Genomic DNA, 23454 nt, shown 5'->3' with positions numbered 1-23454 from the left:
GGGGAGAGGGACCTGCTGGAAAGGGGAGAGGGGGTGATAGGGAGATCCCTGCGTGCCCTCCCAGTCCCTTTGCCTCTTGAGGACCTGGGGAACGGGATGCACCAGCGGGCTCTGTAGTAATACTGCGAAACCCTGGGCCACACTTCGATGTTGGAATTAGTATTAAGAGGGTGTTTTTTTGTTGTTCAACCATCGTTGTAGAGAAAAGAACAACCCTACCCACTTTGCGAAGTTTGGCTGGGGTGGGAGTGGGGGCGGAGCCGGGCAGGGGGCGGATTCCACAGCAGCAACTCCCTGGACGCGAGCAGGCCTCAAAGCCCCCCAGCCTCCGTGCCCCCTCGACCCTGAAACTTGGAGCTGGGTAGGGGTTCAGTATGAAGCCCCCGGACCGCCCCGCCCCTGGCCGCACTGACCGGATACTGGGGGTCATGGGAAGCATGCTGCGCGCATGCGCCCTCCCCGGGCAGGAGGGGGTAAGAATGGGGGCCCGCGGTGGGGTCGGGGGTCTTTCGGGGCCTTCAGAAGGGCTGCACCCACAACTCAATTTATCCGAAAACGAGTTCTGCGGGGCAGTCGCAGGAATACAGGACTTCCATTACGAGGGCTTTAGCCCCGTTCTGGGCGACCCTTTTATAATAATGTAGATTTTGACAGGTGGGAGAAGGGGAAAGGGAGGTCAGGGCTGCCTAGGAGGGGGGGTTCCTTACAGTGGTTCTGTCCCCGCAGCCCCCGAGGAGAAGCCCCCTAGGGTCGGGGGATACCGAGCCAGAGTCTGAACGTATGGAGGGGGATCACAGAAGGGATCGCGAAGATGAGGTCCTCGCCTGGGCTCTGCAGCCCGGTAAGAAGCTGGGGGTGGGGCGGGACAATGTGCTATCCTGCGCCAAGTGGCGAATTCAAAAATATTCTGCTTTTATTAGCATAAAGTTCGCATCTAATTTGCATGAGACCCATTTAATCGCAGAGACCTCCACTCTTCTCGCCCTCGAGTCCAATGTGTGTCCCCCATCCCAGCCGGTCCCGAGCCCCCGCAGGCAGAGTGTCCCCGCGCCCCACCCCTGGCCCCTCGCCAGCCCGGGCTCCAGGACTTCGCCTTAATTGGCGATTAGTCTTAGCTGGAGTCCCGGGGCCTGGAGGAAAGAAGGGTTCTGAGAGGGCGGCATCTGGGTTGTGTTCACCCACAAAAGACTCCCCATACACGCACCCCGTACCGGGGGTCCTCTGTCCACGCGGCAGGGGACAACCCCAAACCCAGAACATCTTCGCACATGCCAAGGCCCCATCCACCGAGTGCTCCTTCACCTCAGAGGCCAAGGGGAGACCTGGGCAGACCCTGCCGACAGGCTGAACCCCGACCCCAGCGCTCCAAAGAGCCCGCGATGCGGGAGGGAGGGGGACCCCGGGGCGGGGGAGCCCAGGCTGGGGAGGGGAAATAGCGCTGGGGACGTGGAGTGGGAACGTGGTGGTGCCTGGGGGAGGGGCGATCGGGGCGGGAACCCGGCGCAGGCAGGAGGGGGAACGCGATGGAGAGGGCGGAGCTGGGCCGCAGAGGCCCCGCCCCGTGGCGGCCCCGCGGCCAGGCCTGTTATTCAGCTCGCCGCTCCGCTGGGACCCGCACAGCGCCAGTGGCTCGGGGGTCGGCTCTCGCCTCCTCCCAGGCCCGGGCCTAGAGCCACCCCCAACCAGAGGCCGGAGACAGCTGGAGCCGCTGCCGCATCACGGCCCAGCCTCCCCTACCATCCCTCCCACTTCCACTGGACATCTGGACCCTGGGCCCCCGCACCGACAGGGTTCCGGAAACCCTCCCCGCCCAGCCCGGCGGCCGGGCCCTGCGCCTCCCTCTCTCTAGAGCCCCCCAACCCGCCTCAAGACTAGACTTCCGCCTACCCCTGGACACCTCCACCCGGTCCCCTCCCTCCCCGACTCCCACAGCCTGGACCGGGGTAGGAGGGAGGGGGGGTGTGCGCCCAGCGCCGTCCCCGCCCCGCCCCCCGTGATTCCCCCTGCATGGCCGGCCCGGGTGGGGGACGCGGGGGGGCCCGGGCGCCATGCGGGGGGGGCACAAAGGGGGTCGCTGTGCCTGTCCCTGTGTGATCCGAAAAGTGCTGGCAAAATGCGGCTGCTGCTTCGCCCGGGGGGGACGTGGTGAGTGCCAGGTCGAAAGGGCCCAGTGTTGAGTGGGGGGCGGGCTGGGGGTTCAGGGCATCTGTTTGCCCTGGCCCTTGGGATTTAGGGTTGGAGACTGTATGCATTTTCCAGCAAAGTGATTTCTTAAGTGATCCCTAAGGTCCCTTCTGCCTCCAAATTTCTGTTAGTTCAAGTTATGGAAATTGGGGAAGGGGCAGGGAACTCATCTCTTTCCCTTAGTCAAATGGGTTTGAGAAAAACCCATCCACAATCCCGTTAGGCCTAGAACCGACTATCTTTCCTCAAACCTTTTGCTAAGAATCTACTTCTGAAGAGGGACAGGGGAATGGAGGAATGAGAATGAGGTGGTTCTACAAGGGGCTTTATAAGGAATCACAGCTCTTCTGTCCCTGAGCCCAGGCCATAGATAACTCTGATGGACCCTCCTCACTGGCCTCCTCTATTGGGTGTAGGCATGTGTTGGGGAGGTGGGCTGCAGAAGTCTTTTCTTTTTATAGTGATTACTGCAATTGGTGGAGGAGGGGACTGGGAGTGGCAGATGGACCCAGCTCATCCTCCCCCCTTCCCAGAGAATGGTCTGTACCCATTGAAAGGGGGAGGGTTGTAGGAGAGCAGATGGCCACCCCCAGCTTCCAGTGTCTGCCCAGATGGCTGCCCCCACCCCCATATCTATGCTATGCTCAGGATATGGGGAACCTCCACATGTAACTGGGGGTTCCAGGCCTGGAAAGCCAGGTGTTTACCTTACTGTGCTTTCTCCTGGGGTGCCCTGGTGAAATTTTCTATCCTGGGGGCAACTCAAATGAGGATGGCAAGAGAGTGAGCCCTTGGAGAGAGAGAAGACCCTGGGAGTTCCCTGGGGACCCTGAATCTGGAGCTGGGGCAAGGTCTATCACCTCCTCTCTTTTTCCTCCCATTAGAATCCTATTCCATTGCTGGCAGTGAGGGGAGTATATCGGCTTCTGCTGCCTCCGGTCTGGCTGCCCCCTCTGGCCCCAGCTCTGGCCTCAGCTCTGGCCCCTGTTCCCCAGGCCCCCCAGGGCCCGTCAGTGGCCTGAGGAGATGGTTGGATCATTCCAAACATTGTCTCAGTGTGGAAACTGAGGCAGACAGTCGTCAGGCGGGGCCATATGAGGTGAGCAGGGAATGGCACCAAAGCATGTGGGACGTCTATGAAGGACACTGGCAGAGAGGGCAGGTTGGGGCCACCCAGCTACTGTCCCTGACCTCTGACACTTGATTTCTGGCCCCCAGAACTGGATGTTGGAGCCAGCTCTAGCCACAGGAGAGGAGCTGCCGGAACTGACCTTGCTGACCACATTGTTGGAGGGCCCTGGAGATAAGACGCAGGTGTGAGGACGGGCTCTGGGGAGGCTCCTTTCACTCAAGGCGCATTCATTTGCTCACCCTAGGATGTTCTTTCCTTCCAGCCACCTGAAGAGGAGACTTTGTCCCAAGCCCCTGAGAGTGAGGCGGAACAGAAGAAGAAGGCTCTGGAAAGGAGTATGTAAGTGTCCACAGCCCTTCCCTGCAGTTGCACAACTTCCGGAAGACTGTCCCTCACATTTTAGATGGAATTTCCTCCAAGGTTGGCTATGATGATGAAGGGGAGGAGGGAGGAACGGGATGAACTAAGGATGAGCTCTGACGCTGAAGTGGGGGCCTCCTCCTGCTTTCATCCTAGGTACGTCCTGAGTGAACTGGTAGAAACAGAGAAAATGTACGTGGATGACTTGGGGCAGATTGTGGAGGTAGCTCCCTTTACTCCTTCCCAGCCCCTTCTGCCTGCCTTTCCATCTGCCCAGGGCTATTTTCAGAAGGTGCCTAGGTGCTCCTCTGTCTCACCTCTCAAGTCTCCCCACTCCTGGACCTTCCTACTCTGGGGGCAGGGCGGCTCCCACCAGGGAGGGGGAGGTGGAACACACCCTGGATATGTGTACATTAAGGTGGGGAGGGGGCCACCACATGCTCATGACCCAACCTCAACTTTCCCACAGGGTTACATGGCCACCATGGCTGCTCAGGGGGTCCCCGAAACTCTTCGAGGCCGTGACAGGATTGTGTTTGGGAACATCCAGCAAATCTATGAGTGGCACCGAGAGTGAGTGGTGGAACCCTGACAGCTAGTTGCTGGGGAGGGGCCCTCATCTGGTTGTCCCTGTATCTCAACATCAGCCCATTGCGACTTAAGGAATGTTTGGAGAAGTTTTGTAGGGCACACTACCAGGGCAGACAGCTCGAAATTGCGGGGAGTGGGCGAGGTGGGGGTTCTGAAATGTGTTTGACCTGCCCTTCTCTACCAACTACTCCAGCTATTTCTTACAAGAGCTACAGCGGTGTTTGAAAGATCCTGATTGGCTGGCTCAGCTATTCATCAAACACGTGAGGCTTGAGGGGGCGGGGCTTAGGAATGGGCTGGGATTCTCTGGAGATGTGTCTTCCCTCCTTGCCCACCCTACTCTCTCTTAAACATTACCCCTGTTAGGAGCGCCGGCTGCATATGTATGTGGTGTACTGTCAGAATAAGCCCAAGTCAGAGCATGTGGTGTCAGAGTTTGGGGACAGCTACTTTGAGGTCAGTGGCTGAGATGTCTTGGTGGGAAGGAGAACAGAACTGGGACTTTCCAGGCTGCATAACCACCCTGTCCCTGTCCCCAGGAGCTCCGGCAGCAGCTGGGGCACCGCCTGCAGCTGAACGACCTCCTCATCAAACCTGTGCAGCGGATCATGAAATACCAGCTGCTGCTCAAGGTCAGGACCCCCTTTTTCCTGGGGGCACAGCTGGCTGGCACAGCCGTTTCATCATTCATCTCCCTAGGGTTCTTGAGGCTCCCCCAGACTTCCTGAGGGCCCTCACTGGTGTCCTCAGGGGCGGATGTGAGAGCTTCTAAGGGTATCCTCACGACCTCCCTGAGCATTTCTTCTGTCTTAGGATTTTCTCAAGTATTACAATAGAGCTGGGATGGATACTGCGGAGCTAGAGGTGAGGACCCCAGATCTTCCAGGACACACCATGTGCTCCTTATCCTCCTAGTCTATCATGGGTTCCCCCAGCCCCTTGGGTGGTTTACAGCTGTCTGGTTTTTAGGGGGAGGCTGTTTGGGGTTAAGACACCGTCTGAAGAGGCAACTGGCTGAGGAGGCCTCTTTCCCAATAATGACTCTCTTCGCCCAACAATGTGCCTCCCTCACCTGTGTCCCAGCAAGCTGTGGAGGTCATGTGCTTTGTGCCCAAGCGCTGCAACGATATGATGACGCTGGGGAGATTGCGGGGATTTGAGGTAAGGAGATAGGGCAAGAAACTGGAGGCCCGATGCTCTTCTGCCCCAGCGCTAGCACTCTGGAAGTCCTTATGGGGAGTTGTCTTCTCCTGAGGCTGACCCCATGGTTGGTTGGTTGGGCATGTCAGGTGAGGAAGGGAGGAGCAGAGAATTGCCCTTTTTCTTGTTCTATTTCCAAGGCCACTATCCCTTTCGTTTCAGGGCAAACTGACTGCTCAGGGGAAGCTCTTGGGCCAGGACACTTTCTGGGTCATCGAGCCTGAGGCTGGGGGGCTGCTGTCTTCTCGAGGTCGAGAGAGGCGCGTCTTCCTCTTTGAGCAAATCATCATCTTCAGTGAAGCCCTGGGAGGAGGAGTGAGAGGTGGAACACAGCCTGGATATGTATACAAGAGCAGCATTAAGGTGGGAAGGGGGCCATGAGAGAGGGCTTGGACAGAGAAGTCATGAGACCTCTGAGAGGATGTCTCAGAGGAGCCAGAGAGGGCCTGAGGAATCTGGGGGCTGTCTCCTATCTGCCAATTCAGGTGAGCTGCCTGGGACTGGAGGGGAACCTCCAAGGTGACCCTTGCCGCTTTGCACTGACCTCCAGAGGGCCAGAGGGTGGGATCCAGCGCTATGTCCTGCAGGCTACAGACCCTGCTATCAGTCAGGCCTGGATCAAGCATGTGGCTCAGATCTTGGAAAGCCAACGGGACTTCCTCAATGGTGAAGCTTTCATCCTTTCTCCCTGATGTGTTCTCTCAGCCCCTTGACCTCCTGAATCCCTCACTGCCCAGTCTCCAGTACCTACCCTCTGACCATGGCCCATCCCCTTTTCTACTGCTAGCTCAAAATTTGATAGAATCCCCTAAAACCCCAAGCAATTTACATTGGCTGACAGGGAGGGAGGGCAAAGTAGGAGAATGATACAGACCCTAGGGAAGAGACCTGTCTCTGCAGTAACCCTCCTGTTCCTCTCTTTGCTCCAGCATTGCAGTCACCCATTGAATACCAGAGACGGGAGAGCCAGACCAACAGCCTGGGGCGGCCAGGAGGGCCTGGAGTGGGGAGCCCTGGGAGAATTCGGCTTGGAGATCAGGCCCAGGGCAGCACGCACACACCCATCAATGGCTCTCTCCCCTCCCTGCTGCTGTCACCCAAAGGGGAGGTGGCCAGAGCCCCCTTGCCCCTGGATAAACAGGTATGATGAAGAGAGCTCCCTCATTGTAGGGATAAAAAGGGGAGAGCCTCTCTTATTCTGGGACCCCAAACTCCCTCCACATATCATTCCTTTTATCTGGTCCTTCCTACTTCCCATCCCTTACCTTTCTCCCCTCTATTTTAACTCTGGAGAAGCTGATAGTCTCAGACAGTGTAAGATATCTGGCAAGAGGAGGTGGCTTGGCTAGGGACTTAAACTGAAAAGAGAGAAGTGAGGGTAGATTTCTGGCCTTTTTAATCCTCTGACTTGAATCTTTTCTTCAGACCCTCAGTGACATCCCTCAGGCTCCCCATGACTCTCCTCCAGTCTCTCCAACTCCAAACTCCCCTCCCTGCCAAGCCAGACTTGCCAAGCTGGATGAAGATGAGCTGTAACTGGTGAAAACCATGGGGGTGGTGCTGACTCCTGCCTATTCCCCAAGAAGCTTCAGGGCAGTCCTTCTGGCACTGCTCCAGAATTCTTCCTTCTTGGTGTGTCTGGAGGAAGGGTGGGTAAGGCTGGGAGGGATATCAACTTGGAGGAGAGCACCTAGACCCAAGGACTTTTTTCCGCCCAAGGAACACAGTTTCCTTCAGCTCCCATCCCTATGCATGCATCATGGTTCCCCGAAAAGGAGGATATGTGGGTGGGTGGGAGGGCTGGGGCAAGGGCCAGATAGAAATTATTGGTTTTGTTTTTTAATTTTGTTTTTCCTGTTTTCTGAGAATAAAGGTTTTGTTATATCACTGAGGCTGCTGTCTTGGCAGAGGGAAGGGGAGGCCGTAGTGGGGGTAGGTGGGGTGAAGTGATATGAAAGAGACCAGTTGGCCCCAGCCATTGGAGGAGGGGGTCTGGTGAAAGGAGAAGGGGACAGGGTGTAAAATAAAAGATGTTGCTATCTTTGTCCCTCAACTGCAGTTGCAGCAGTTGAGGGACAAAGACTGAGGCATGGAACCACTGGAAAGCCCTAGATTCCTCTTCTTCTTTTTTTTTTATAGAGTTAGGGTCTCACTATGTTGCCCAAGCTGGTCTTGAACTCCTGGGCTCAAGTGGTCCACCTGTCTTGCCCTCCCAAAGTGCTGGGATTACAGCCATGAGCCATTGCACCTGGCCAACCCTAGATTCTTGATGTATCATCTTTACCCGGCCCTTCTTTTTCCCTACCCACCCTCTCGTCTAGACCCCACCAGAAAGCCCAATGCAGTGTGACTTCTCACCGTTCCCCCAACACCCAGATACTAAAGCACAAAATGCCAATGTACCTTTGCTTCTGAGGCTGCCATGTTCAGCTGAGGGAGGATGGGAAGGTGGAGAGGATCCTGGGGGCTGCAGCCTTTTCCTGGCTCTGGGTCTCCTTATCTTTGCTCTCTGTGAGGTCATAAGCCATGTTCATAGTGAGCAGAAGGGGATTCTTCTTCAAGCCATGGGCCCAAGAAGGGACAGCCCAAGGGGATCTTCGCCCCTCCCAACTTCTGGGAGAGCTGCTGGACCAGAGCAAGCCAAACATTCAGGCAGCCATGTCCAGATGCCGTCCTGGGTCCTTATGCATCTCTGAGTCCACTGTATCCATTGGTCCCTTGGGCTCAGTCACGTGCACTTGGGTTTCCTCAACAGACAATAGACTGCTGGGGTGGGAGGGTGAGGAGGAGAGCTGGAGCCTCCCTGTGGGCCCGAGGTCCCTTTGGCCGACAATAGGGGGAGGGATTCCTAAGGGGGGGACAGGACGTAGCGCCTAGATAAGACTTCTGTGGAACAATAGGAGGAATTGAAGAGGGGAGACCCACCCTCACTGCACCCCACCCCCAGGGCTTTGAGGTCATGGACTGGGGGACCAGAGGATCATGGGGAGGGGTGCCGAAGATTCTTGCGAATGGAGGAGGGGATCGTGGCCAACAGCAGGATTCTGGAGTTAGAATCTTTGTATTTCTTTAGGAACCATAGGTACACATGAGGTGGGTGACTGACTCCTTTGCACATAGTTTAACCACGTATGTCCACGTATATGCTTTTGAATGCCTACTTTGTGAACAGCATTTGCTTTTTTTTTTTTTTTTGAGATGGAGTCTCGCTCTGTCACCCAGGTTTGAATGCAGTGGCTCCATCTCAGCTCACTGCAACCTCCACCTCCTGGGTTCAAGCGATTATCCTGCCTCAGCCTCCCGAGTAGCTTGGGATTACAGGCACCTGCCATTATGCCCAGCTAATTTTTGTATCTTTTAGTAGAGACAGGGTTTCACCATGTTGGTCAGGCTGGTCTCAAACTCCTGACCTCAGGTGATTCAACTGCCTCGGCCTCACAAAGTGCTGGGATTACAGACATGAGCCATTGCCCCTGGCCTGTGAAAAGCATTTGAATGTGATAAATGGTGCTTCCGTTTTTTTGGTTCCTAAGAAAAAAATTTCCTGTGGGTTCAATATTTCCCCTGAGGCCCTGAACTAGGCCCAGCCGCTCCTCACAGAGGTATGGGTTCTGGTTCTGTCATTATCCCTGTCCAATCAATACATGTGGCTGCATTCCATGTCAGTAGGACATAAAACTGCTTCTTGGAGCCAGCTGTGCCCCATGAAGATGTGGGTCTGGGTGAGGTTCGGGACGGGTGCTGAACTTTATGCTCTGGCTGGGAGAATGTAGCGGCTCAGGGAAGGACCCAAGAGGAACCAGCCTCTCCCCGCCCAAGGTGCGATGGGGAAAGGAACTGGGAGTGAAATGAAAAGTCTAAGGAGGGGTAAATAGCGGGTGTTGAGTGTCGGGGTGCGCTTGCCTTTCGGCTTCTCTCTCTCTAATCTCTACACAATTCCACAGCCACCCCAGAGCCAGCGATTGGATCCGGCCAAGGATGTCTGCAGAAACGCCTAACATAGAGACTCTCCCTCTCCAAGCCGCGGCTCTCGCCAGACTGGAGAAGGTCCTCAAGAGAGGGTGTCCTCAGGGCCGGATTGGACCCTGCTTCGTGGGAGGCGGGACTCAGGGCTTAGCTGGCGGAGGAGTATTTAAGACGGGGCGGAGTTGGAGGTGGCCAGGGGCAAAATGAGCGGGATTCAGGGCACCAGGACCTACCCAGGCGCGGGGGACACCTCTGACCTTAAGTACCCCTTGGGAACCAGGCTCAGGGAAGCTCTCACCGAGGTTCGGTTCCATCAGCTCTTCGGGGGCGAAGAGCAGGAACCGGAGCTACCTGCAGAGCGCCGCTTTCCCCGGCTCTTCGGGCTGTGGAGGCTGCGGGCTCGCGCTTGTTCCGGGACGGGGGCGTGGCGCCTGCTGCTGGCTCGGCTGCCCCCGCTGCACTGGCTGCCCCATTACCGCTGGCGGGCCTGGCTGCTCGGAGATGCGGTGGCCGGAGTGACCGTGGGCATCGTGCACGTGCCCCAGGGTGAGAGGCCTTAACAGCAGTCTGTCTGGAGCACAAGCTCTAGAGGGCTTCCGGGAGGAGGCTTAGGGAGCTGGGAATCCGGGAGCAGATGGTGGGTTCCTGCCGCTGCTGCGGGTAGGAGAGAGGGATATGAGTCCAAGTTTGGGGTAAGGACTGTGGAGCTCCATCAGATCCCCACCCCCACCTCCCCTCATCTGCACAATCCTGCAAGAAGCCTTGGACAGGTTCTGGCTCAGAGAACTGGAGAGAGGCACAACGTCTGGCCCCCAGGACTTGGCCACAGCGTTCCTGACCTTGTCTGCCCCATGATCGCCCACTGAGGCCCATTAACCCCTCAGTTCCCTCATGAGGCATGATTTAGCATCCTCGATGACAGCCCCTAAGAGTCTGGGAAGGGCGTTTAAGTCCTGGAGGTTGGACAAGGCCCCCTCTCCACAGCACACCTTTCCATCCACTTCTATCCCAGGCATGGCCTTTGCTCTCCTGGCCTCCGTGCCCCCGGTGTTTGGACTCTACACTTCTTTCTTCCCCGTCCTCATCTACAGCTTGCTGGGTACTGGGAGACACCTGTCCACAGGTGAGTGACCAGGAACTTCCAATGACTCTTCTTCCCTGTGGGATGAAAATGGACAGGGGCTGTTATTTCCCTTCTTCCTCATTTCCCTGTTCAGCTCTCCCATCTTCACCTCCCTCCTTGCCCAGTCCTGCCAGGAAACTGACCTAGGCAATGCTTCCTAGAGTGGGTGCAAAGAGGTGGGAGTTTACCTGAACTTTTTTCCCCTATGAAATTTGGTTAAAATGAACATCTCAGGGACTTGAAAGGGGAAGAATAGGTGCATGGTCCCCAAAAGGGGCGCGCAGTAGGCAGAGAATCTGCAGGAGGGAGTAAGTTTTTGCCGACTGGTGCAGCTCTTCGCGCCACACAGTCTTGACCGCGCAGCAGCCTTTTTGGAGAGCGGAGTCTGGCAGCAGCATCTCGGCCCCAGGGCGTGGAGCCTGAGCTGTTGTCCTGCCCAGGGCTGCACAGCTGGTGATGTCTGTATTTGTCCCCGGGCTGCAGGAACTTTCGCCATACTCAGCCTCATGACAGGCTCGGCCGTTGAGCGGCTGGTGCCAGAACCCCTTGTGGGGAACCTGAGCGGAATCGAGAAGGAGCAGTTGGACGCTCAGCGGGTTGGGGTAGCCGCAGCCGTGGCCTTCGGGAGCGGGGCGCTGATGGTGAGGGAGGACCCAGGGAGGATCCCGGGGGATCCCTGCTGGGAGGCCCGGGAAATTGGGCAGGGGGAGAGGGAGGGACCAGCCTTCAGCTTGGGTTCGGGAGGGCGGAGGTGCGCGGGGTTGGTTTGCTCCTCCTCTAGTTGGTGACTGCACGTCTTCTCCCCCGCAGCTGGGGATGTTCGTGCTGCAACTCGGCGTCCTGTCCACCTTTTTGTCCGAGCCTGTGGTCAAGGCGCTGACCAGCGGGGTCGCGCTGCACGTGCTCGTGTCCCAGCTGCCGAGCCTCTTGGGGTTGTCCCTCCCGCGCCAGATCGGCTGCTTCTCTCTCTTCAAGGTGGGGGTGGGAGAAGAAAGGAGAAGGGGCTTCTAGAGGTCCCGGGAATAGGGAAATTCGAAAAGGGAGGAAGGCCGGAAGGTGGAGGGGTAGTGTGTGACAAGGGCGCAGGAAAGGAAATTGGAGCCACGTGGCTGACCGAGGGCGCTGCGGAGTTGGAAGCCCTGGTGGCACTGGGGAGAGAGGGCCTCGCTCTGGGGGGCCCGGGCCGGGGCGCATGAACGCTGGCAAGGGGCCCTCTGCTCACAGCCCCTGCCCGCAGACGCTGGCCGCCGTGCTGACTGCGCTGCCCCGGAGCAGTCCGGCCGAACTGACCATCTCGGCGCTCAGCCTGGCGCTGCTCGTGCCGGTCAAGGAATTGAACGTGAGATTCCGAGACCGGTTACCCACGCCGATCCCGGGGGAAGTCGTCATGGTGAGGATGGCCGTGCGCGCCGGCACCCTGCCCGCACAGACCCTGCCGTCCTGTGGGAACTGGCCGCTGCCGCCCCCTGGTGGAGTGCAGAGAGGCCACGGAACAGAGGGCCAGCTCACACTCACTTTCCCTGGCCTCCTGCAGGAGGATGCTTTGACCTTCCACAGTCCCCCTCGACACTGTCCCACGTCTCTCACGGAACACCCCCTACACCTCTTGGAGTTCCTTCTACCATCCTACAGCGCTCCCTTGAGGTCTTGCTGGTCACAGCACTTTCTCTGACACCTGTCCTCACGAGGGTCCTTCCCTGTAATTCACAGTGCATCTTTCTCTCCACCCTCCACTGACATTTCTCTCTCTACCCCACTAAATAAACGTTCCGCGTCTCCACAGATGCCAGTATATCACTAGATATCGTCCAGCTTCCCTCTTTGGAAGGCTCAGTGGCATCTCTTCATATCCACCATCTTACTTTGGTGGCTCCAGCGCTCTGTGGCCTCAGGCATATGTCATCCCTCCTTCCCAGCTCCACACTCCAAATCAGTTGTCAGGCCTCCATCCCAAACACATCCCTGCTCCCCCAGGTGCTGGGTTCCTGCAACCAGCTAGACCTGCATTATAGCTAGACCTGCATGATAGTCCTCTCTCATGGTCAGCCCCTTCTAGCTTCTGCCAGGGACCCCATCTCTTCCCATGCCTTCATTTTGCTCTCTTTCTCAGGTGCTTCTGGCCTCCATGCTCTGCTTTGCCTCTTCTCTGGACACAAGATACCATGTCCAGATAGTGGGGTTGTTGCCTGGAGGGTAAGACAGAATGAAAAGACGCCAGCTTTCTCTTCTCCCACCTCTCCCACCTAACACTTCTTCTAATCTCCACCCCCTATTTTCTTTGCTTTCCTTATCTCACTGAAGCACCCAACTCCTCCTCACCATGGATCCCTCCCTCTCCAGATTTCCCCAACCCCTCCTACCCAACCTGGCTGAGCTGCCCAGGATTCTGGCTGACTCGCTGCCCATCGCACTGGTTACTTTTGCGGTGTCTGCCTCCCTGGCCTCCATCTATGCAGACAAGTATAGCTACACTATTGACTCCAACCAGGTGGGATTCTGACTGTGGAACCCAACCCTCTCATTTGACTTCCCACCATGCCTTTGTCTCTCCCACTTCATCTCACTGCATCCCTCCAGGAGCTCCTGGCACATGGTGCCTCCAACCTCATCTCCTCCCTCTTCTCTTGCTTTCCCAACTCGGCTACGCTGGCCACCACCAGTCTACTGGTGGATGCTGGTGGGAAAACACAGGTAAGAGGGCATCCTTGGATGAGGAGAAAGGATGGGCCATTCAGGCAAAGTGGTGGTGCTGGAGAAACAGATGGAAGATGGTTAGATACCCAGGTGGCACCTATATAGAGAAGACTGGGGATCTGTGAGAAAGGATGAGCGAGGAGATGGAATTATAGATAGGAGAGATGGAAGATTACAGTGTTCCAGTAAGACCTTTGTAGGCTCTAAGCACTGAAAAAGTTTATGGTGCCCCAGATGTGGTTCAAAATAAAAACACAAAACTATAAAATAAACTTGAGATAAAATTATTTTTTTCACACAATGACATTGTCTTTTTAAAAGGAATATCACATACCAAAGTCTCTCCCTAATATTTTTGGTTTCCCTTACTTTGCTGGTGCCCTAAGCACATGGTGAGCCTGCTTATAGGGTAACCCAATAGTGGCTTTTAAGGTGGAGGTGGGCTGCAAAACTGGGGAACTTGAACAACAGACATCTACAGGGAGATTGGTGAATAATGGGCATTTAATTAATTGGGGGGAAGGGAGGGTTAGATGTGAATGGCAGAATATTAAGAAGGCGGATGTGTGGAAGGAGATTTGGGAGAAGGGAGACTTCCGAGGAAGATAAGGCAGAGTGGGCAGGGAGACCAGCTCTCATGTGGGGGTGGGAGACTCCCTTTTTTTGCTCCCATCCCTCCTTCCCTCTAGCTGGCAGGCCTCTTCTCCTGCATAGTGGTCCTGTCGGTGCTGCTGTGGCTGGGGCCCTTCTTTTACTATCTGCCCAAGGTAAGGAGCAGAGGAGGCATGAGCGTGGCTGGGAGGGGTGGCTGTATTCCAGGACATCGAGGTAGTCAGCCCACCTCCTCTGGCTCAAGGCTGTCCTGGCTTGCATCAACATCTCCAGCATGCGCCAGATGTTCTTCCAGATGCAGGAACTTCCACAACTATGGCACATCAGTCGTGTGGACTTTGTGAGAAATGCCATTACCCCCAGATGGCCCCCTCCCATCTTCTTAGCATCCCCAGCCTCTGCCCTGAACCAAAGCTAACTGTCCTGGTCCTAAGTTCTGCAACCCACCCACTCCCCCAACAAATGTAACTCCTAATACGCTTTACTCACAGGCAAGGGAAAGGATGGGGTTTGAACCCTTTGGACCTGAATATTTGTAACTTCCCAACTGGTGCAGGTCATTACATTTGGTGTGTGTCCCATTGAATCAACCCTGTTCTTTCCCTCTGTCATGCTTTCTGCTTCTTCCTGGGTCATCTCTCCCCATCACTTGCCTTGGTAATCACTGCCCTGGATCTCTTTCCCCAGCAGTGATGGCCTGCCTTTTCTTTTGGGCAATCCACCCTTATCCCTGTCCTGCAGGCTGTGTGGATGGTCACCTGGGTGGCTGTAGTGACCCTGAATGTGGATTTGGGCCTGGCTGTGGGTGTAGTCTTCTCCATGATGACTGTGGTCTGCCGCACCCGGAGGTGGGCATAGAGATGAGTGGAGTTGTGGTCAGGGCAGGGGAGAGAATGAGGTGCTTGGGGTGACTCTCTAGCCAGGCCAGGCTAAGCTGGAAATCTGGCTCCACCTTCTTCCCTAGGGTGCAGTGCCTGGCACTTGGACAGGCTGAGGGAACAGAGCTCTACAGGCCACTCAGAGGAAGCCACAAGGTGGGTGGGCTACAGCCAAAGAAGGAAGCGAAGATTAGCCCCAGATGTTTCTCTGACCCTCCGACCTCTTAGCTCCTCCAGGTCCCGGGGCTCTGCATCCTGAGCTATCCAACACCGCTGTACTTTGGGACCCGTGGGCAGTTTCGCCGCAACCTGGAGTGGCACCTGGGGCTTGGAGAAGAAAAGGTGAGGGAGCTTGGTTTAGGAGGAATGTGGATCCTCGGGGAGTGGGAGGCAGGTGGGCGGTCTGAGGGGGATCCTTATGCTCAAGGGGTGCATGTTCATGCTGTGTCTCAGTTGTGGTGACTGCCCTTCTTTACTCATAGGAGACTTCAAAGCCAGATGGCCCAACTGTTGCAGGTAAGATGGGGTGACAAGAAGGAAGATTTGGACATGTTGCATGGTGGCACCTGGGTACTCCTGTCTTCTCCCATTCTAGTTGCTGAGCCTGTCAGGGTGGTGGTCCTAGACTTCAGTGGTGTCACCTTTGCAGATGCTGCTGGGGCCAGAGAAGTGGTGCAGGTGAGGGAGAGGGCAGGTTGAGGAGAAACCCCTTAGCATCTCACTCATACCCTCTGATCTTAACCCCTTTGCCCCATCCCTGCAGCTGGCCAGCCGATGTCGAGATGCTAGGATCCGCCTCCTCCTGGCTCAGTGTAATGGTGAGATGTGTGAAGAGTGGGGCCCAGTGCCTGGGCAATGACTGGACACCTGCGGGAGGGAAAAGGACCCGGTGTGGACTTAGGGTCTCAGAGCCTGACACCCTCCCCACATAGCCTCGGTGCTGGGGACACTGACTCGGGCAGGACTCCTGGACAGGGTGACCCCAGATCAGCTGTTTGTGAGTGTGCAGGATGCAGCTGCTTATGCCCTGGGGAGCCTGGTAAGGGGCAGTAGCACCAGGAGCGAGAGCCGGGAAGCACTGGGCTGCGGCAAGTGAGGCAGGGGTAAGTGGCTGGAGACTCAGGGAGAGGGGTTTGGGAAAGGGTCAGCGGAGGAAGATCAAGAAAAGGGTGGGGATGGAATGAATAGTGGATTGAAGACCAACTCAGGGAGCCCAGGCTGAGCTATGGGTGAGGAACTAAAGAACTCAGATCCCTAAGCAGGTGGGGTACCCCTGAGAGGACTGCCCCATTTCATCAAGGGAGAGGGTGCCTAATCTATTTCTGACATGTCTCCTCTCGTCTCCAGGAACTCACTGACCCAAAGATTTGCACAGTGTGGGTCTGACCTCATCATGTGGAGTGCAGAGGGCCCCGATGACATGTGTGTGATGAGGACCATGACCTTGAGCTCCCTTACCTAACGTAACTAATAAAATGAAGCTGAGAGCTTTGGAATCCATGAAGTGAGTCTAGGTGTTTGCACAGGGACTCTGGTGCTCCGTCTTTTGTGCCCACAGCATTGCAGAGACACAACTAAGAATGGCTTTCACCATGTGTTCACCGGCCCTCACCCCAGCCCCACTGCCGCAAGTTATCTCTGTGGGGGTGGGCCTGGAGCAGGTACACAGAGTACTGGATCTGAACATGCGGGTGAGGGGTACAGTCTTGGGATTATGTGTTGAGGAGCTTCCCCACCCCCTCAGTCCCAAGATGATGAGAGGACAGTGTTTCCACCTTAGTTCTTAGAGTCCCCCTGGGCTCTTTGGCACTTGGAAAGTGATCCCCCCATTTCCTGCCCCATGAGAATAGGGAGGGGGAGGACTTGGCACTGGCTGTGGGAGAGGTTATGGCTCCACCAGGCCTCTGGGCACTCGAAAAAGGAGGGGTGTCACCAGGACAACCCCTATTGGGCATAAGGTTCTGAAAAGGAAGAGTGAGGAACTAGAGGCTCAGGGACTGCCAGTAGAGTGCTCACAGGGTGGGTGGGGTTTGTTGGAAATTCCTGGCAGGGACAAGGAAGCAGGCCCAGCCTGAGAGTCAGAAATCCCCTGCAGGCCATCACTGGGAGGTCATGCACTGCAGCCGGTGTTTGAAGAAGAGCAGCCGGTGTTTGGCCATCTGGCTCTCATCCAGTGATCCTGGATAACGGTACCGGGCGTAAGTCTCTGCCCCGGCATCCCTTGATGTCCAAGGCAGCTTCAATTTGGATGCATGATCCACCACGACGTCGGAGCAGGAGCCAACCCGAAGGGAACCAAGCCCATCCAAGAAGAATTCTGGGGGTGGAGGGGAGTACACAGTGAGGGATCCCAAGGGTGCAGAAGGCCGACCGGTAAGGGAGAACTCTCAAATTTAGGGTGTGGAAAGTGTGTGTGCAAAGGCTTGTTTCTAAGGACCTTGAGCAAGTAAATCAACTCCCTGGGTCTCAGTTTTACTCTTGTGTAAATGGAGTCAATATACTTGTGCTTTGAAAATGGAAAAACCTACTCCCACTCCCAGAGGTTAAATAAACGCCAGATGGGTTGCACCGACTATGGTCTGAACTAGGGGAAGCGCTGGGAGTAGAGTAGGGGTGGTGGGAACAGTGACGGGGAAGCTTACGGGGCGGGAGAGGAGGGGCCCAGCGGTTGTGCTGGGAATAGAGATTTAAAGGGTGTGCGGGGCTGGGAGAGGGTGGGAGCTCTGTCTGTCGTCCAGGTGCAGATTCTTGGTAAATCATTGCAGAACTGTTCTAGGGTTCCCGGTGGCGGCTGGGCGCGGGTGCAGCCTAGGAGAGGCGGGTGCGCCAGCTCTCTGTGGGGGTTCCTGCCAGGGTCGACCGGGAGGGGGCGCCACTCACCCAGATGAGCCACGCGGCTGAGGCGGGGGTCGAAGCCGACCTCGCGCACCTTGTCAGTCCGCGCCAGGAAGAAGTTAACCACGCCGTCGGTGACCACGCAGCCTGGGAAGCCGACGAGCTCGTGGTGGAAGCCGCGCCTTTGCCGGAGGCAGTTCCCGAGGCCTGGGGCGCCGGGCTCCACGCTCAGCAGCTGCCGGTAAGTGGTGGCGAAGCCGGAGATCTCGCGCACCGCGCCCCCCACCTGCAGGGAGAGGGAGGCTGGCTCCAGGCAGCCGGGGATCGGGCACCCGAAGGGGGCAAGGTCTGCGCTCTGGTGCCTTCGGGGGTACCCCTGCCCCATCCTCTTCCGCTTCACCCCTGCAAGACCCAGACAGTCCCCAGGCCCCACTTCGTGGTCCTCTTTCTGTCCCAGGGCTGGCCGTTCCTAGCCGCAGCGTCCCCGCTGTGGCCTGTTCAAGGCCCTCCTCCACCCCCACATCCTGAGGCCCCTGCCCTACCAGGTCCAGGGGCGTCCGCTCCAGCACGTCCACAAGCCTCTCCAGCCGCGTCCGCGCGGTGAAGACGAAGTCGTCGTCCACCCACAGCACGTACTTGGTGGTTACTTGGGACACGGCCAGGTTCCGGCCTGCGAACCAGCCCTGGCGGAAAGGTGTGTGTGGTTGGGGAGGCTGCAGAAATAGGACATGGCCCTCTGCCACCTTTCTTTCTCTCCCCCGACCCTTCTCAGCTTGTATTCTTCTCCAGACTTTTGAGTGCTTTCGAATGGCCAGGAGCTAGGTAAAAAAAATGCAGATCCCCCACAGAGGTTCCAAGTCAGTGGTCTCGGAATGCGTTTAATTTCTGTGTGCATTTATTTATTCATTCATCAGCTATTTTATTGAATGCCATTATGCACTAAGCACCATTCTAAGAATGCAGAGACAATTTCCTGCTCCCACGAAGCTTACATTCCAGGAATCCTCATGCTTAACAGGCACCCCATGATTCTGAGGCAGGTGGTCCTCGAATCACTACCCTGGAGGCTGCAGATTGAGGGCGCACCCACTGCGGGAGTCCTCTGGCCTGCCGTTCAGCCTGCTAGCTGCACACCTTGCCGAAGGGCATGAGATAGTGTTCCACGTAGGGGCCACTAACGCGCTCTGGCTTGTCGCTGTCATCGGCGATGACCACGGTAACCGTTGGGTAGAACCGGCGGATACTGGTGATGAGAGCCCGTAGCCGATCATAACGGAGGAAGGTCTTGGTGGCAATTGTGACTAGAGCGCTGATGTTGTACTGGGCTGAGATTGAGGGCACAGGGTTGGGTGCAGACAAGTCGAGTTGGGAGAGGGGAACAGGTAGATATCCCCTCCCAGGACTGCCCTCTCCCTACTTGCTCCCCACCAATGCTGGATCTAGTATGTCCCTGCCCCTACCAGCCTCACCTCCCTGGGGTAGAGACCCAGGTGGGTACAGCCGAGGGTTGGGTGGGTGTCTTATGCGGATGGTGAAAGCAGCCTCATGTCCCTCGGTGGAGAACCGGACTGGGAAGAAAGGACATGGCGTTTGAGCCTGAAGGGTGGGACAACATTCTGTTTTCAGCCAATCAATATTTAAGTGCCTACTCTGTGTCCTACCTTTCTAGGCCTTGGTGGAAAAAAACACAAGGTTCATACCTTCATGGAACTTATATTCTAATGGGTAGGAGAAAAACAATAAAGAAAATTTTAAGTAAAAGCTAACCTTTATTGAGCACTTACTATGTGCCAGACCTGTTAAAAAATTACCTTAAATATATGAACTCATTTTATCCTCATGATAGCCCTATTAAGTAGATTCCTACAACAGAAAAAGAAGCTGAGACACAGAAAAGTAACTTGCCACATTTACACAACTATTAAGCAACAAAACTGATAGCAACCTAGTCAGTCTGGTGCCAGGCTAAGTAAATTAAAAAATTCAGATACTGGTAAGTATTGAATGGAAAACAAGACAAATAAGTAATGTAATAGTGAAGAGGAGACATTTGAGCTGAGATCTAAACGATAAGAAGGAGCCAGTCTGCAAAAATCTGGGGAAGAGCATTCCAGGCTGAGAAAACAGCAAGTGCAAAGGCCCTAAGGTCGAAGCAAACTTAGTGCAACAAACCAGCTTTGGGGAGAAGCAGGAGGGCTCTTAGGCCCCTTTTGCTGGAAGAGAAATGGGAACTCAGGAAAGTAAAGGGCTTTGCCCTCTAGTAAGGGGTGGGTTGGAAATATAGTCTTCTAACTCCTTAGACAGGTCTCTTCCTGGGGCCCCCATGGTTGGCCTAAAGGGGAGACACACCCAAAGCTCGGGTTTCCCTCTGGCCTGCTCCAGCCCCAGATGAACAAAGGCCCCTTTTCTCCCTCTCTGGCCCTGCTGGTCCAGTTGAAGCACCCATTGTGTGGCAGGACAGCTCTGGCCATAGCCCAGATGCCTCCCATGCCCTCTGCCATTTGTCCACTCCAACTCCAGCCTTTCTGGTTCTTCTCTGTTTGCCCAGCCTGCCCCTCTCCCCACCTAGGCCTCGCACCTGTGTCTGCTGTGTTGGTCTGGTAGCTTCGGCTGCTGTAAGTGACCAGTTGTAGTTGCCTGTTGAGTTGGTCCAGCCCTGGGCTGACAAGGGTGAGATCTGCCTGCCCCTCTCCAGTGAGAGTCACTCCAGTCACTTCCCCTACCACGTCCCAGGTGCCTAGGGAGGCAGTCAGGTTTACCTAGGAGGGGATTGGAGAGTGCAGGGTTAGGCCCCAGACCCACTTCTTGCCTCCCTGATTCGTCCATCCTTCCCTTAGTAGCCCTGCCTCCTTCTCAGCATTCTTGATGCCTACTTGGCCTCCTTGCCTTCCTGTTTTCTCTCACCTGGTATACCTCCTGACCAGAAACTGCCTGAAGGCTCAGCCCTAGGAGAAAGGAGGTGGGGATCAGAATCACACAGGCAGCCCTGAATTCTTTCTCATTTTCTCTCCCTGCTGTCACCACGCACAATAGAGAACTTTCCACCCATTCTTCTTGTTGAGGCCTCAGCAGGGCACACTGTAACATAGGCTACAGTGACTGATTTTTGAGCCCTTCCCATCAAAGCTTGCCCTGTGGCCTGCCCTGTCCACCACCTAACCAATGGTTAGTCAGAAAAGAATAGATTCTTTCCCCCAAAACTCCCCAGTTACAGTCTTCTGAAATTCCTAGAGTCCCTTCCGTCCTCACCTCCCACCTTGTAAGCCCCCTTTTGAGCTTAAGTCCCTCTTTCATCAGAGGTTCGCACTTCCCATTCCAATCATCTCCCATTCTTCCCCACCCAGCCTTGGGCTCTGCCACCCCCACTGTGGCTGAGGTCATCCTCTGGGACCCTCCTCCCTACCTGGCACCAAGATGCTCCTGAGGGGCTGAACTTCCACACCTTGTAGGGGGTACTGGAGCGGGGAGTTGGCAGGGGCTATGAGCAGTTGGTCAGCTGGGGACTGGCTCCTGGCAGTGGAGGAAGGAGAGGACAGAGCAGAGTCAGGGGGAGAGGGTCTCTCCCTCCCGGCACAATCACTGCTCTCCCCCTGTGGAGTCATTCCCTTCTTTCAAGCTGGTACCTTGACAGAAAGGCCTGGAACTCCTGCTCTCTTGTGGCAGAGGCAGCCCTCAGCTCTGCAGGGTCAAAGGCCTTGGTGAGGTCAATAGCTCGGACTTGTTTCTGGAAGGGGAGGGGGAGGCCCCCCCCACTGGACTCACAACTGCAGTTGTTCCAAGCCAGCAGCCTGAAGGGGGTAGTAAGGATCATCAGACCCAGCTACACAGCTCCATTCATCCCATAAACACTGACACAGCACCCCACACCTTGGCCCTGAAATTCTGTCCATCTAGGATCCGTCCCCTTAAACGCTGCCCTTCAAATAGTCCTCGGGAGGGGGACCAAGGATCGGACGACCTAGCCCCTAAATCTGGATTTTAAGAGTTGTAGGACAGGGCCAATTACCAGGATTTCAGGAGCTGCCTACCCACCAACCAGGAGCCCACCTGGAGTCTCTTCTCATACCTGAATCAGGACCTCAGGGAGTCTTTCAGGGCCCTCCCTTGACTGCACAACCTCCCACGCCCATCCCCATCCTCATCCCCATGGCAAGGTTCAGGGAGAACAGATTTTCGCCAGCCCAAGCCTCAGCAGCCTCCCACTTCCACCTCCCACTTCACTCCACACAACCCGTTAGGAGAACGCAGGCATCTGAGCCCAGCAGTGGAGGAAACAAAAGCCCCCAGACCACCCCCAGCTAGCGCCGCGCTGCGCCGCCGCGGTCGGCACTCACCTCACTACTTGCTCCTTGATCCTGACGGGGATGTGTGCGTAGCGGGGCTCAGGAGCAAGATCTGGCAGCTCCGGCCTGCGGGGGCTCTGCGGGGGCGCCCACGGCGCAAGAGGTGCCCGGAGGCCGGGCGCGTCCCGGGTGCTGGCGTACAGGAACCCCAGCGAGGCGCAGGCGAGCAGAAGGACCAGCGCGCACAGGGCCCGGCGGCCCAGCCACATCCTAGGTGGGAGTAGGGTGGGGAGTGAGAAAGGGAGGTAAGAAGGGAGGGCAAGGGATGGGGGCCTTGGCCCCCGCGTCCTCAGAGGCTCCTGCCGGCTCCCAAGAGCGCTCTCCACTCTACACATCGCGCTAGGATTGCACTGCCAGCCGCGGTTTTCCCGGTGCCCCTCCCCTCACTTCTCAGGCCCCAGGTTCTCCCGGCCTCCTTTCTTCTCGCCCTCTCCCGCATCTCGGTTTCCTCTCACACCCGAGGCCCGGCATCTTAATGCTGAAGACATTTGGATGCCGCGGTTTCGACGCGGCCGTGCGTGAGCTTTGGAAAAGCCCCGCTCTATTAGGGCAGTGGCAGTCCCGAAGCCCGCAGCCCGCCCTGGCCGGCGGGACCCCCACTCCTCAGTCCGAGCATCACCTGGGCTGGGGTGGGCTGCGGAGGGCGGCTCCACACCTAGCCTGTCAGGAAAAAATGCAGAATCACGCCCGTGCTGGCGGGCGCCCCCGGCGGAGGTGACCCGATGAGTGGCCTCGGGAAGCGGCGCGGGGGACAGGGTGGACCGGGAAGCGCGCCTCCTCCCGCCTCCTGCTCCGCCCCTCATCCCCCACCTCGGGCACTGACCTGTCTAATGCTCTAAGGCAGCGGCAAAATTTCAGTCCGGGCTGTGCCGGCTCTCTGCCCCCGCCTGAGGGTCCTCATGGGGCTAGGGGCTGATCGATGGGGCAGCTGGGCGTGAGCCTGAGGGTGTGGGGGACCCTCCTGCCTCTGGAGCGCGCCCGACCCCTCCCGCCTTGGAACTCTCCGGGCTTTTGTGGAGCGCGGCTTGGTGGTGGTTCTGGGCGTTTCCTGCCCGGGGGCGGTTGGCGGGGCGCGAGGACCAAGTTAAGAGTCCGTTGCACCCCAGCCCCGGGGGCAAAGCCGGGGATCCCTGGCTCCGTGTCCCACTGGCAGCGCGGGGAGGGCTCTGGACGCCTCCCGGCTCTTCGCACCGCAGCGCCGCACGGCTCAGCTCCCGGCTGGTTGCGGCTGCTTCGGCTCCGCGCGGGGAATGCGAGGGCCCCGGCGCCTTCTAGTGGGCGCGGAGGAAACTGCGGGGGCGAGGAGCAGACGCGGGAAGGTCCTGGCTCACAACCCCCAGCCCTTAACCTCCAAACCCTGGCATCTCAACCGCCTGCTCCCAAGACCAGCCATTCCGTTGCCTGCTCGTTCTGAGCTTGTAGGCAAGGGTGGGCAAATAAGGGCTTTGGGAGGAGGTAGGGCGGGGGCGCGCTAAAACCCACGTCAAGTTTGAATGTTAGGGTGAAGACAAAAGAAACAACCCCTGGAAAATAAAC

At 56.9% G+C, this 23454-nt stretch overlaps 3 protein-coding genes and 2 long non-coding RNA genes across 23 annotated transcripts; 2 read left to right on the top strand and 3 right to left on the bottom strand.

The window, feature by feature from the left end:
- Window positions 1-102: 102 nt before the first annotated feature.
- On the top strand, window positions 103-7355 carry ARHGEF25 (Rho guanine nucleotide exchange factor 25). 7 transcript variants are annotated; one of them, XM_030938374.1, is made up of 17 exons: window positions 149-473; window positions 727-841; window positions 2646-2723; window positions 3069-3283; window positions 3403-3498; window positions 3579-3655; window positions 3833-3899; window positions 4146-4249; window positions 4461-4530; window positions 4634-4723; window positions 4807-4899; window positions 5081-5131; window positions 5351-5428; window positions 5630-5830; window positions 5953-6133; window positions 6397-6608; window positions 6893-7355. In XM_030938374.1, the coding sequence occupies exons 1-17, from the start codon at window positions 375-377 to the stop codon at window positions 7001-7003; spliced, it is 1938 nt and encodes a 645-aa protein (XP_030794234.1). In that variant the 5' UTR covers window positions 149-374; the 3' UTR covers window positions 7004-7355. The 7 variants fall into 7 exon arrangements, with proteins under 7 accessions (XP_030794236.1, XP_030794234.1, XP_030794237.1 ...); XM_030938376.1 differs by lacking the exon at window positions 5953-6133 and having other exon boundaries at window positions 103-473; XM_030938377.1 differs by lacking the exon at window positions 2646-2723 and having other exon boundaries at window positions 152-473; window positions 3180-3283.
- LOC104682350 lies at window positions 2494-8160 on the bottom strand. The gene is made up of 3 exons (XR_750683.1): window positions 7871-8160; window positions 5340-5770; window positions 2494-3848 (listed from the first exon to the last, which is right to left on the bottom strand). It is a non-coding gene; the product is annotated as an uncharacterized LOC104682350 (long non-coding RNA).
- A 352-nt stretch (window positions 8161-8512) lies between these two features.
- LOC104682351 lies at window positions 8513-12651 on the bottom strand. Its single transcript, XR_750684.2, has 4 exons — window positions 10745-12651; window positions 9732-10591; window positions 8846-8945; window positions 8513-8735 (listed from the first exon to the last, which is right to left on the bottom strand). It is a non-coding gene; the product is annotated as an uncharacterized LOC104682351 (long non-coding RNA).
- On the top strand, window positions 9636-16883 carry SLC26A10 (solute carrier family 26 member 10). 11 transcript variants are annotated; one of them, XR_004059490.1, is made up of 19 exons: window positions 9636-9979; window positions 10446-10556; window positions 11040-11197; window positions 11367-11531; window positions 11794-11946; window positions 12667-12749; window positions 12858-13044; window positions 13134-13247; window positions 13940-14017; window positions 14107-14202; window positions 14604-14710; window positions 14827-14896; window positions 14969-15082; window positions 15223-15256; window positions 15336-15418; window positions 15504-15558; window positions 15732-15843; window positions 16088-16401; window positions 16836-16882. XR_004059490.1 is itself a non-coding variant. In XM_010388941.2 (18 exons), exons 1-17 carry the CDS (start codon window positions 9637-9639, stop codon window positions 15834-15836), a joined length of 2076 nt encoding a protein of 691 aa, XP_010387243.1. In that variant the 5' UTR covers window position 9636; the 3' UTR covers window positions 15837-15843; window positions 16088-16236. The 11 variants fall into 11 exon arrangements, 8 of the variants coding, with proteins under 8 accessions (XP_010387243.1, XP_030794227.1, XP_030794229.1 ...); XR_004059492.1 differs by having other exon boundaries at window positions 15716-15843; XR_004059491.1 differs by lacking the exon at window positions 15732-15843 and having other exon boundaries at window positions 16836-16883.
- Window positions 13519-23210, bottom strand: B4GALNT1 (beta-1,4-N-acetyl-galactosaminyltransferase 1). Of its 3 annotated transcripts, XM_010388942.2 has the most exons (11): window positions 22742-23210; window positions 21910-22128; window positions 21199-21363; window positions 20979-21085; window positions 20480-20520; window positions 20154-20334; window positions 19045-19143; window positions 18710-18900; window positions 18118-18258; window positions 17621-17861; window positions 13519-17057 (listed from the first exon to the last, which is right to left on the bottom strand). In XM_010388942.2, the coding sequence occupies exons 2-11, from the start codon at window positions 22125-22127 to the stop codon at window positions 16840-16842; spliced, it is 1602 nt and encodes a 533-aa protein (XP_010387244.1). In that variant the 5' UTR covers window position 22128; window positions 22742-23210; the 3' UTR covers window positions 13519-16839. The 3 variants fall into 3 exon arrangements, with proteins under 3 accessions (XP_010387244.1, XP_010387245.1, XP_030794239.1); XM_010388943.2 differs by lacking the exons at window positions 21199-21363; window positions 22742-23210 and adding an exon at window positions 22538-22676; XM_030938379.1 differs by lacking the exons at window positions 21199-21363; window positions 22742-23210 and having other exon boundaries at window positions 16237-17057; window positions 21910-22142.
- Between the last annotated feature and the right edge of the window lie 244 nt (window positions 23211-23454).

This window comes from Rhinopithecus roxellana, chromosome 10 (assembly GCF_007565055.1).
Source record: "Rhinopithecus roxellana isolate Shanxi Qingling chromosome 10, ASM756505v1, whole genome shotgun sequence".
Classification (NCBI taxonomy): Eukaryota; Metazoa; Chordata; class Mammalia; order Primates; family Cercopithecidae; genus Rhinopithecus; species Rhinopithecus roxellana.
The sequence above is the reverse complement of the archived record's forward strand: the minus strand, read 5'-3'. Positions and strand labels throughout refer to the sequence as shown.

Excerpts from the sequence above, each read along its gene's own strand:
- SLC26A10 (XM_030938367.1), top strand. The coding sequence starts at position 9,637 with ATGAGCGGGATTCAGGGCACCAGGACCTACCCAGGCGCGGGGGACACC. Across the intron at positions 11,947-12,666 it reads TCCCGGGGGAAGTCGTCATG|GTGCTTCTGGCCTCCATGCT; the intron begins GTGAGGATGGCC and ends TCTCTTTCTCAG. Across the intron at positions 14,203-14,603 it reads ACATCAGTCGTGTGGACTTT|GCTGTGTGGATGGTCACCTG; the intron begins GTGAGAAATGCC and ends CCTGTCCTGCAG.
- ARHGEF25 (XM_030938374.1), top strand. The coding sequence starts at position 375 with ATGAAGCCCCCGGACCGCCCCGCCCCTGGCCGCACTGACCGGATACTG. Across the intron at positions 2,724-3,068 it reads TCCCCCCTTCCCAGAGAATG|AATCCTATTCCATTGCTGGC; the intron begins GTCTGTACCCAT and ends TCCTCCCATTAG. Across the intron at positions 4,724-4,806 it reads TTGGGGACAGCTACTTTGAG|GAGCTCCGGCAGCAGCTGGG; the intron begins GTCAGTGGCTGA and ends CCCTGTCCCCAG.
- B4GALNT1 (XM_010388942.2), bottom strand. The coding sequence starts at position 22,127 with ATGTGGCTGGGCCGCCGGGCCCTGTGCGCGCTGGTCCTTCTGCTCGCC. Across the intron at positions 20,521-20,978 it reads CAGGAGCATCTTGGTGCCAG|GGCTGAGCCTTCAGGCAGTT; the intron begins GTAGGGAGGAGG and ends CCTTTCTCCTAG. Across the intron at positions 17,862-18,117 it reads AGCGGACGCCCCTGGACCTG|GTGGGGGGCGCGGTGCGCGA; the intron begins GTAGGGCAGGGG and ends CTCTCCCTGCAG.